General features: G+C 42.3%; 1 protein-coding gene across 1 annotated transcript; it reads left to right on the top strand.

The window, feature by feature from the left end:
- Positions 1-11,227: 11,227 nt before the first annotated feature.
- On the top strand, positions 11,228-12,400 carry LOC139446569 (uncharacterized). Its single transcript, XM_071227864.1, has one exon. The coding sequence runs from the start codon at positions 11,228-11,230 to the stop codon at positions 12,398-12,400; it is 1,173 nt and encodes a 390-aa protein (XP_071083965.1).
- The last annotated feature ends 718 nt before the right edge of the window (positions 12,401-13,118 follow it).

Raw genomic sequence — 13,118 nt, 5'->3', positions numbered from 1 at the left:
ATGGCTCGTTGGAAAGCTCTTGAAAATCTAAGACGTTTCATACCAAATCCGACACACGTGTAAGGGGTCGTTAGGGAAATACAACTGTTTGAAGGTGTCCAAATTGACGTCAGAGGCCTCTGTTAGGGTGCTACCGCACGCGCATGCACGACACCATTGTGGTTATCTTAACACAGTTGGATAGCCAATGTAACCCTTTCAATGTTTCCAAAAGATTTGATCACTGCAAATTGTTTCAAAAGACCTGCACATTTACTCCTAAACCGAGAATTGGCGCGTTTCTGAAACACTCAAGGTAGAACAATATCTTTTCCATTTCCTGACTTGGAAGTACTTTTGTTGGGGAGGTGAAAAACACATTTTTCTTAAATATTCAGCGATTTTAGTGCATGATGGCTCGTTGGAAAGCTCTTGGAATTCTAAGATGTTTGATACCAAATCCGACACACCTGTTAGGGGTCGTTAGGGAAATACAACTGTTTGAAGGTGTCCAAATTGACGTCAGAGGCCTCTGTTAGGGTGCTACCGCACGCTCATGCACGACACAATTGTGGTTATTTTAACATAGTTGGATAGCCAATGTAACCCTTTCAATGTTTCCAAAAGATTTGAAAAGATTTGGTCACTGCAAAGTGTTTCAAAAGACCTGCACATTTACTCCTAAAACGAAAATTGGGGGGTTTCTCTAACACTCAAGGTAGAACAATATCTTTTCCATTTCCTGACTTGGAAGTACTTTTGCTGGAGAGGTGAAAAACACATGTTTCTTAAATATTCAGCGATTTTAGTGCATGATGGCTCGTTGGAAAGCTCTTGAAAATCTAAGACGTTTCATACCAAATCCGACACACGTGTAAGGGGTCGTTAGGGAAATACAACTGTTTGAAGGTGTCCAAATTGACGTCAGAGGCCTCTGTTAGGGTGCTACCGCACGCGCATGCACGACACCATTGTGGTTATCTTAACACAGTTGGATAGCCAATGTAACCCTTTCAATGTTTCCAAAAGATTTGATCACTGCAAAGTGTTTCAAAAGACCCGCACATTTACTCCTAAAACGAGAATTGGCGCGTTTCTCTAACACTCAAGGTAGAACAATATCTTTTCCATTTCCTGACTTGGAAGTACTTTTGCTGGGGAGGTGAAAAACACATTTTTCTTAAATATTCAGCGATTTTAGTGCATGATGGCTCGTTGGAAAGCTTTTGGAATTCTAAGACGTTTGATACCAAATCCGACACAGCTGTAAGGGGTCGTTAGGGAAATACAACTGTTTGAAGGTGTCCAAATTGACGTCAGAGGCCTCTGTTAGGGTGCTACCGCACGCTCATGCACGACACCATTGTGGTTATTTTAACATAGTTGGATAGCCAATGTAACCCTTTCAATGTTTCCAAAAGATTTGAAAAGATTTGGTCACTGCAAAGTGTTTCAAAAGACCTGCACATTTACTCCTAAAACGAAAATTGGGGGGTTTCTCTAACACTCAAGGTAGAACAATATCTTTTCCATTTCCTGACTTGGAAGTACTTTTGCTGGAGAGGTGAAAAACACATGTTTCTTAAATATTCAGCGATTTTAGTGCATGATGGCTCGTTGGAAAGCTCTTGAAAATCTAAGACGTTTCATACCAAATCCGACACACGTGTAAGGGGTCGTTAGGGAAATACAACTGTTTGAAGGTGTCCAAATTGACGTCAGAGGCCTCTGTTAGGGTGCTACCGCACGCGCATGCACGACACCATTGTGGTTATCTTAACACAGTTGGATAGCCAATGTAACCCTTTCAATGTTTCCAAAAGATTTGATCACTGCAAAGTGTTTCAAAAGACCCGCACATTTACTCCTAAAACGAGAATTGGCGCGTTTCTCTAACACTCAAGGTAGAACAATATCTTTTCCATTTCCTGACTTGGAAGTACTTTTGCTGGAGAGGTGTAAAACACATTTTTCTTAAATATTCAGCGATTTTAGTGCATGATGGCTCGTTGGAAAGCTCTTGGAATTCTAAGATGTTTGATACCAAATCCGACACACGTGTAAGGGGTCGTTAGGGAAATACAACTGTTTGAAGGTGTCCAAATTGACGTCAGAGGCCTCTGTTAGGGTGCTACCGCACGCTCATGCACGACACAATTGTGGTTATTTTAACATAGTTGGATAGCCAATGTAACCCTTTCAATGTTTCCAAAAGATTTGAAAAGATTTGGTCACTGCAAAGTGTTTCAAAAGACCTGCACATATACTCCTAAAACGAAAATTGGCGCGTTTCTCTAACACTCAAGGTAGAACAATATCTTTTCCATTTCCTGACTTGGAAGTACTTTTGCTGGGGAGGTGAAAAACACATTTTTCTTAAATATTCAGCGATTTTAGTGCATGATGGCTCGTTGGAAAGCTCTTGGAATTCTAAGACGTTTGATACCAAATCCGACACACCTGTAAGGGGTCGTTAGGGAAATACAACTGTTTGAAGGTGTCCAAATTGACGTCAGAGGCCTCTGTTAGGGTGCTACCGCACGCTCATGCACGACACAATTGTGGTTATTTTAACATAGTTGGATAGCCAATGTAACCCTTTCAATGTTTCCAAAAGATTTGAAAAGATTTGGTCACTGCAAAGTGTTTCAAAAGACCTGCACATTTACTCCTAAAACGAAAATTGGCGCGTTTCTCTAACACTCAAAGTAGAACAATATCTTTTCCATTTCCTGACTTGGAAGTACTTTTGCTGGAGAGGTGAAAAACACATTTTTCTTAAATATTCAGCGATTTTAGTGCATGATGGCTCGTTGGAAAGCTCTTGAAAATCTAAGACGTTTCATACCAAATCCGACACACCTGTAAGGGGTCGTTAGGGAAATACAACTGTTTGAAGGTAATCAGCTTGTTAACACGTATCTTAGGTCGTTCCCACTGTCTCTGGCTTCTTGAAAGTAGGTAGACAGTGCGCGTCTATCCTCTCGTATTTTCTGTGGGAAATCTTCTGTTACACGTGATCGGTGATTTCTATCTTGTTGTTCCCGTCCTCTCTTGAAAATACCACTCTTGTCTTTTGTCAGTAGGGATTTAGCTATGATAGGAGAATCACTTTGCCAGGGTTGAGGCGGTGAACACGAATAATAACAATATCATTTGCCTTCTCCATGTGTAACTTGTCGCGCAGAAACTCTCTCACGTTTGACTCGGACTGATCCCGTGTTTCGCCCCTCTCCAGGTATTCCATGGAATATTAAGTTGTTTTGCCGCTCACGACACTAAGACCTGCATCACTTATGGCTTTCCACCCACATTAAGCTAACACGTCGTGATATAACTAGAATACTGTTCAAAGCAGCGTTAAACCCAACTCACTCATTTAACACCACATCCAGCAATAGTTCGGCTATATGACAAGGATTGTAACTAATCAAATCTCAAATCTCGACCAGACTAACCAGTGATTAATGTTATGAATTTGATCCAGACACGCCGTTGATGACTGTTATGGACAATATCCCACTTCATCCGGGTACGATTACGAGCGATCATGTAGTTATCATTATTTCCACAGACTAATACCCTGTTCACATGCCAAAATATACACACGAGGATCTTTACATACAGCGTAAATTTGCACATATAAGCAAAAGTAAAAATACTTTGCGTTCACATGAAGAAAATGCGCCGTGTGCAAAATATATTTGCTGATGTAAGTTTCAGAGTAATTCGGTCTCTACAACTCATTCACTCACTCGCTCTTAAAACCAAGATGAACAGGCTATTTATTGTGAAGAGAAGACGAGACTTTCCTATGTTTCTATGCACTGGTTTAGTACTGGGTCTTATTCATGGTAGAAAAGGGTGGATACAACAGAGGTAAAACATGGAACGACATCGTAAAAGGAAAGTTGACAGAGAAAGATTGGGTGGAAAATTTTCGGATGACAAAGGATTTGGTTGGTTGGTTTGTTGTTTCACGCCGCACTCAACAATATTCCAGCTATATGACGGCGGTATGTAAATAATCCAGTCTGGACCAGACAATCCAGTGATTGACGCCATGACCATCGATCCACGCGATTGGGATCAATGCATCAACCAAGTCAGCAAGCCTGACCACCCGATCCCTCTTACGACAGACATAGTCGACATTTACGGGTTGCTAAGACCTGTCGTACTCCGGATCTGCACGGGTCGGATGACAAAGGGAAACCTTCTACTTCCTTTGTCTGGAACTGCAGGAATCCCTATCCAATGAGCCTGTGCCAGTTAGGGAAAGTTTGGACATTGACCATAAAGTAGCTGTAGCAGTCTACTGGCTTGCATCCTCTGCAGATTTCAGGACAGTTGCAAATCTCTTTGAATTTTGGAAATCAACTGTTTGGAAGTGCCTGAGAGATGTCTGTGAAGCAGTTAATGACACGATGATGTTGAACTATGTCAAATTTCCAAAGGAGGATGATCTGAAAGCAGTGCTGGATGGCTTTGTATCGGTTTGGGGATATCCGAACTGTGTAGAATATATAGAAGGAATCTCCTTTCAGTTTCCTTTGCCTTTATTTCTCCAACCTGTGAAGTATTTTCTCCACGACCTTCATTCTGTTCGTCTTCTTTGGATTCAATTACTAAATCTGTACCGGTCTCTCTTGCTTCTGCTCCATCTCCAGATCATCACCATTACCAGTATCAGAGTTATCTGTATCATCAGATTCGATCAATCTCCGCTTTCAAAGCCCCGATTCTGCAGTTCAGATGACAAATGTTCATATATTGCACCTTTGATCCGTTTTGGATCGTCCAAATGGTCTTCTATGTTTTCATCACTCCAAACGCTGAGAAGAGCTTCGGTTTCTTCATCAGTCCAAGAAGAACCTCGTTTTTTATATTTCCTGGTTGTTATTTTACCTCTGTTCAGCTGGTAAGCTCGTCACGATATGGCTGAAATATTGCCCATGTTAAATAATACCTCACTCACTCACTCAGCTGGTAAGCAACTTGACTTGTGTACAATGCTTTGAATGATCGCCTGATCCGAGCTATTAATAGATATCCTGTCACCTGTTGCTATTTTTAGTCATGATGAATCAGTTTTGCGTACCTAAGCAAAAGTATTTTGCATTCACATGGCACAAAATACATACCATGTAAATATCCTTATAAGTAAATATGCTTTTGCATGACCTCTTTAGGTCATGTAAATATACTCCAGGAGTAATGTTACATATGCAAGTAAATGCGTTCACATGACCCATTTGCACACCAGGTGTAAATTTACTCACATATGTAAAGATACTCACATGAGTATCAGGTGGCATGTGAACAGGGTATAAGTGTCTATCAAGGACAGAGCGTTATGTGTGAGGATTTGATGGGACCATGAGGAAACTGACGTACACATGAGACCAACCACGTCGTTATGTGACGTCACACTTGAAAATCGATCCGCCATTATGACATGTGATCTGCGATGTGTGTTGGCACAAGACCGGTAGATATGTGATTACATTTGACTTGAGTATTGATGAGACATTGAACATTATTATTGTTGTAATCATATATACTCTACCTCAACGTTGAGCATTTCTGAATTGATCATGATCATGACACTCTATCTACGCTTGTGATATTTGTGACACTTAGTGTGTATATTAACCTTGATCCAGCAGAGAAAGTAATTGACAATTTATCATCATAAACATTTTTTTACACACAGCCGAGTTGAACTGACAACTGCGAGTGTGTGAAATTGTGTAATCACAGAAGGCAACTTCTGGATATTGCTTCACTTGTCTCTTGTGAATAGTATGTCGTCTTTCTGTATTCTTTTGTATACCATAGTGATGGCGATGCTATGCTGTACTTGTCATGTGACATATTTGACATGTTGTCTTCCGGAATGACTTCTCACTTACATGTTTTGCCATGCAATGAATTATATGTATGATTCATGCTATATTTGTGTTGGATGTGTATGATTAAAATCTGTCCTATAATCTGTGTGTTTATGCATATGTTGTTTGCAATATACATGTATTATACTATGGCCATTTTCAGGAGCGCTCCGACCATACCTATTATTCATGCCAGTCTTATGCTTCATGTATTTTTGTTTGGTATCTAAGCACTGTATGATTGGTCTGTGTGTGTTTGTGGCTAGGTAGTTAGCAAAATCAACTACTTAACTAACATAAATCATATAGCTATTACTGTAATTCCTAAATAGAGTGATAGGTTCATTTTGAGGTTAGCTCACTACATGTAGTTCATTAGCAGTTGTTGTCTTGCTAGTTTGCTACATTCAGGGAATTGTTGCTTGCTTTTCTAGTGTTGTCTTTGGTGTTGGTTTGCACTTGGTGTTCACTTAGTTTTGTACTCGGTTACATTCAGTGTTCTACATCGTGCAACTAAGGTTCATTGTCTTTGCCTAATCATGTAGGATCAGTTGTTTATACTTGACCCAATATCTGTGCGCGCAATAGTACACTCTGCACTGATGCACATTGCATTTTAATACTTAGATAGTATTACGTGATGTGGTAAGTCATCATAAGCATGTACTGAAGACAAGCTTTAGTAAGTAGCTTGTGGGGTACCTGTGCACTACTTATCAACATACTTAGATTACATAGCAATTCCATTGACCTTGCCAATTATTTCTTATAATACACATGTAATGGGTATATTACCGTAGAATTCCTACACTGCGTGACATCATTGTACTTTGATTTTACGTGTGTGTAGTTAAGCACATTCATTTAGCTAACTGTGTAGTTTCTTTTCTGTGTGATAACATTGCACTCCAAGATCACACATCCCAATTTTTTTGGGGGTTGGTTTATTTAAGTCTCTTTCAGCCTTTTGTTTTTTGGGTTGTTTTTTTTCACTTTGCATTTCGCCTACACGTCACAATGGCAGAAGGAGGACTTTCTGAGGAAGAGGTGCAGAAATTAATTTCTTCTTTTCAAAAACTAAAACTTCACCCTAAAGCTGACACACCAGAAGACTTGTTGAAGTGGATATCCGAAGTCGGTCAGGTAAAGCAGGAACATGGTCAACATGGTCAACATGGTCAACATGGTCAAGCGCAAGCAGGTTCAGAAGGTTCTTTCGTGCCTACTACTGTCACCCTGGCCCACACTCCACAGCTTCCATACTTTTCTGGTGACAGGAAGGGGGATGCCGATTTCGATCAATGGAGACACGAGTATACTTGTATGTCTACTCGTTACTCTTCAAAGATCGTTGCTGAAGCTGTTCGGCGCTCGTTACGTGGTAGAGCTGCTAGAGTGGCTATGCTTGTAGACAAGGATGCCCCATTGAAGACACTCATCTCCAAGCTTGCTAGCGTGTTTGGTGATGTTCACACGGAACACAACATTATGTCACAGTTCTACACAGCCAAGCAAGGGGATGAAGAGAGTGTAGCAGAGTGGTCATGCCGACTAGAGGATATTTTGAGCCAAGGAGTCACACTTGGAAAAGTACAGCCTGGACAAACAGAAGTGTTACTTAGGACTACCTTGTGGACTGGACTTAGATCACAACTGAGGGACCTCACAAGTCACAAGTTTGATCAAGGTGGATCATTTGAAGACTTCCTTTGTTACCTCAGGCAGGTGGAAGCCGACTTAAAGGAGAGGAACCCAGTGTCTAAGAAGAAGCCTGATGCCACAAGTAAGGCCACATTCACTCAGGATTCAGAGCTTAAAGAGATCCGGGGAATCCTGAAGTCCATGTCAACAGAGATTGCTGCTCTCAAGAAACAGAATAAGGACGCCAAGGAATCAGACTCTTCACAGGCAAACACAGGAGCAGCAAGGTATAACCAAGGTCAAAGTCAATCATGGCAGATACCCCCTCGACAGTGGATACGTCCACAACAGCCTAGAGAAAATCCGCAGTTTGGACGTGGTGGCCAACATAGATTCCAAGGACCACAGACCTTTTCTGATATTCCGGTTTGTTACCGATGCGGACAACCTGGACACATTAGGAGAGGATGTAGAGCCAGGATAGACAATGGTCCTTTAAACTTCAATCGGCCTATGGGGAGAGGCGGACCATGGGCCTAGACACACAGCATGTCAGCACTCAACAGCAGTTGGTTGCCGAATTAGTTGGTAAGCCTACTGAGACTAATATCATGGTCAATGGTGTTAGTTCCAGGGCTCTACTTGACACAGGAGCGACCATTTCTTCTATTTCCAAGTCTTACTACCAACAGAATTTCAGTGAGATTCCTATTGAGCCACTTAAACACATCCTTAACATCGAGTGTGCAGATGGAGAGTTTTTACAGTATAGTGGGTACATTGTTGTGGACATTCAGGGAACAGGAAGTGCTCTATCCAAAGTCCGATGTTTACTTCTTGTAGTTCCTGACAGTTGTTACAACCAGACAGTTCCATTTACTCTAGGTACCAACGTTCTCTGTGTCTACATGCTCCAGTGCAAGGAGGAGTTCGGGGAAAGATTCCTTCAGAAAGCAGACCTCCATACTCCTTGGTATTTGGCTCTTCGTTCTATGTCCCTTCAGGAGAGAGAACTTGTCAAGAACAACTACTCCATAGGACGAATTAGAAGTTCAGAGCCAGGTCGCAAGATTATTCCAGCTAATTCTGAAATTGTTATTCGTGGACATGTGATACAGCCTCTACCTTACAGATCCACTTGCACCATTATTCAGTCTACAAGAGGATCAGTCATCCCAGACGACCTTGACATTGAACCAACTTTAGTATCATATGATGGAAGAGGACAGAAGATGTTTGTGGACATACATGTATCAAACCTCACAACTCGTTCTGTTTCCATTCCAAGTCGTGCTCTCTTATGCGAACTACAAGTTGTTAGCACAGAAGATGTACCAGAGATTCATCCTTTTACTCCAAGTAAGGACACAGATATCATGAATCTTATGGACTTTAAGGAAGCCAGTGTAACAGACAAGGAACTTCAACAAGGGAAACAAGTTATTTCCGACTACATCGACATCTTTTCAACAGGAGACACAGATGTTGGTCACACTTCTTCAGTGCAACATAGGATCGACTTAGTAGATGACACGCCATTTAAACAGCGACATCGTCGAGTCCCACCAGCCATGTATCAGGAAGTTAAGGATCACTTGCATCATCTACTCCTTGCTGGTGTCATAAGACGTTCTCACTCTCCAATGTCATCCAATGTTGTGCTTGTGCGCAAGAAGTCAGGAAAATTAAGGCTATGTGTAGATTTTTGCCAACTGAACCAGAAGACGATCCGAGACAACTACGCAATTCCGAGGATAGAAGAGATGTTTGAAGCCCTCTCAGGAACAAGACTTTACAGTACCTTGGACATGAAGAGTGGTTACCACCAAGTAGAGATAGAGGAAACACACAAGGAAAGAACAGCCTTCACCGTTGGACCCTTGGGATTTTACGAATACAACCGTATGCCCTTCGGATTATGTAACAGCCCAGCGACATACCAACGGCTTATGAATGAATGTTTTGAAGGTCTTCACTTGAAGATATGTCTCATCTACTTGGATGACATCATCGTCTACTCCCAGTCAGTCAGCGAACATCTCATCAGGCTCAGTCAAGTATTCCAGAGGATCAGAGATACAGGTCTTAAATTATCTCCAGAGAAGTGTTTCTTCTTCAAGAAGAAAATCAAGTTCCTTGGCCATGTGGTGACTGAAGAAGGAATTACCACTGATCCTGATAAAGTGGACAAGATATTGAACTGGCTTCAACCAACCAACCCAAGTGATGTCAGAAAGTTCCTCGGTTTCGCCGGATATTACCGCAAGTTTATTAAGGACTTTGCCAAGATTGCTAAGCCTCTGTCATCACTGATGCCCCATGGTAAATCTGGAAAGTCCAAGAAGAAGGTAATGGAACAGCCTTGGACTTAGGGAGCTGAACAGGAACACGCCTTTGAGAAACTGAAGACACTGCTAGCTTCACCACCCATCCTTGGATATCCAAACTATGGAACACCATTTGAGCTCCACACCGATGCCAGCGGTCAACGACTTGGTGCAGTATTATATCAGGAACAGGATGGTGTGAAGAGAGTCATCAGCTATGCCAGTAGAGCACTCACCAAGTCAGAAGCAAACTATTCAGCTCATCGTTTGGAATTCCTTGCACTTAAGTGGGCGGTTTGTGAGAAATTCCATGACTACCTGTATGGAGCAAAGTTTACAGTTCTCACAGACAACAACCCCTTGACATACGTGCTCACCAGTGCAAAGTTGGATGCCACAGGTCACAGGTGGTTGGCAGCCCTTGCAGCATATGACTTTGATGTTCATTACCGGCCAGGATTGAAGAATACAGACACGGACACCTTGTCAAGGCTTCCGGAACTTAGTAGCAACGCCCCCACAGAACAACTTTCCATGGCATCTGTGAAAGCCATTTGTGGAGTTCTACACACTCAGCCTTACGTAGAGTCTTTGTGCCTTTCTACAGCTGCAGTTGATGAGGAATTGCACCAAGAAGGGAAGGATCTGCAAGGAATGACAGACCGGGATTGGCGTATGACACAAGCTGCTGACGCAACCCTGTACCCATGGATCCAAGCAGTAAGAGCCAAGAGGAAACCCAGGAGACAAGACTATCCGCATACCCCAGCTGACACATCATTACATCGATGCTTCGACAACCTCACTCTCCAGCGTGGGATTCTATATCGCCAGATCAAGTCTGAAGGAGAGACAAAGTATCAGCTGGTGTTGCCATCACGATTTATCCCTGATGCATTACAAGGCTTGCACAACGAGATTGGACACCCAGGACGTGACCGAACACTATCACTCCTACGTGACAGGTTCTATTGGCCAGGGATGCAAGCTCACACTGAAGACTGGATCAGGAATTGCAACAGATGTTTGAAAAGGAAGACACCAACAAATGCACGTGCTCCTCTCGTTAGTATCACCAGTACCCAGCCTTTGGAATTAGTCTGTATGGACTTCCTTACTCTGGAGACTTCAAAGGGAGGATACCAACATCTGCTTGTGATAACTGACCACTTCACACGATACGCCCAGGCAATACCTACTCGGAACTTAACTGCCAAGACAACAGCAGAGGCGTTCTACAACAATTTCGTTATGCATTATGGGATGCCAATGCGGATCCACAGTGACCAGGGTGCAAACTTTGAAAGTAGACTTATGAAGGAGGTTTGTGACATTCTAGGCCTATTTAAGTCAAGGACCACACCGTACCATCCGATGGGGAATGGCATGACAGAAAGGTTTAACCGGACACTGCTTGACATGCTTGGTACTCTGCAGCCAAGCCAGAAGAAGGATTGGAAATCACACGTGAGACCTTTAGTTCATGCCTACAATGCTACCAGGCATGAGTCAACTGGCTACACTCCTTTCTACTTGATGTATGGAAGAGAGCCTCGCCTACCTATTGATCTTGCATTTGGAATCGAAACGAACAGGGACAAGCACACTCTAACATCTTATGCTGAAGCCCTTAGACAGCGACTAGAACAGTCTTACAAGATTGCTTCTAAAGCATCAAGAACAGCCCAAGGTCAACAGAAAGCAGGCTATGACTTGAAGATCAGAGGTGCTATTGTGCAACCCGGAGAGAGAGTCCTTGTCAAAATTCTAGCCTTTGAAGGCAAGCATAAGCTTTCGGACAAATGGGAGGAGGACCCTTACATCGTTACTTCTCAGCCAAACATGGGCATTCCAGTGTTTGTTGTGCAGAAGGAAAACGGAGAAGGCAGAACACGTACTCTGCACAGGAATCACCTCCTTCCCATAGGATCTTTGCCAAGGACAGATAAGCCAGACAAGCCAGCCAGACCAATTCCAACTCCGAGACCACGTCGCAGGAAAGGACAAACATTGCCAGCCAAGGAGACAACAGAAGTGTCGGACCAGGATGAAATCAAGTCGGTTAGTACAGAGAGCTTGACAGCTGGAGTACCCATAGTGGCTGATGACATCACAATCATCAGTGAAGAGTCTATGGAAGATGGCGCTATCTCACAGTCTGAAGGTGACGATCTGACGACTGGAGGGGTAGACAGTGCAACTTCTGATGGTGACGGCCATACACTGCAGGACAGAGATCCCCTCAGTACAGAAGTTGATGCTGGAGATGTAAGAACTGAAGAACAGGATCAGGAACCAGACTTACATAGGGGAGCTCCCACCTCTTTGACACCTGATGTCCGACCAGAATCAAAGCCACCACCAAGAACCTCTACCCGACAGAGAAGACCACCGGAATGGCAGCGCTCAGGGGACTATGTCATGAACCAGGCTACTGCAGAGGATTGGAGACGAAAGGCCAAACTCCTAGAGCAACTGGCAGAGGTTGGAGTCTTCGAGCAACTTGGTGGAGCCATGTCACAGATGATAGTTTCCCTACTGGATAAACCCGGCAAATGACGAGGACGTCATTTGTGTGGAGGGGGAAGTATGTGGCAGAGTAATATTTTGTACATACAAGTTAGGTTTTAATTCTATTTTAGCTATAGTTTTATACACATTCTTTTTCAGATTTGAATTAAGTACATAGTTTATTTACCTGTCTTACTTTTGCCATATAATTGTATTTCAACTTAAACATTAATACCATAGCTTATCTGTTTCATTCAGTCTATTATTTATCCAACCTTGACTAACCATACCACTGCATGCTTTTCACCCACAGCACTTAGTATCCCACCCCGCGCATAGAGCATATACCTTTGTTTGCTTGTGATCTGAGGCAGTTGCCAGATTACACTTGATGTATGTACATCATAGTCATGTTGTATATATTGTGAATGGATCTTGTATTCATGGATCTTATCATGCTAATGGATGTGAATGTTTCATGGATTTGAAGGTTAGTCATAGTATATTTCTTGTGTGATACTTTATATGTATTTGTGTTTTGAATCCACAGTTTAGTGTATTCTGATCATGATTATTTTATATGATAAAGTATTATAAAGCAGTTTCTTTAATTGATAAATAGCTAATTTATCCTAGGCTATTATCATCTTAACTTGAACAATAACTAAATAAAACTAAACCCTAAATAAACTGTAGTAATTCTATACCTCATTAAGGTAATTGTGTCAATTGTGTACAAGAATGTATGCGTATGTGTGAAAGTGCA

Source organism: Haliotis cracherodii, unplaced genomic scaffold (genome assembly GCF_022045235.1).
Source record: "Haliotis cracherodii isolate W230 unplaced genomic scaffold, xgHalCrac1.p SCAF_6, whole genome shotgun sequence".
Classification (NCBI taxonomy): Eukaryota; Metazoa; Mollusca; class Gastropoda; order Lepetellida; family Haliotidae; genus Haliotis; species Haliotis cracherodii.
Note: the sequence above shows the minus strand (reverse complement) of the source record. Positions and strands in the feature narration are given on the sequence as shown.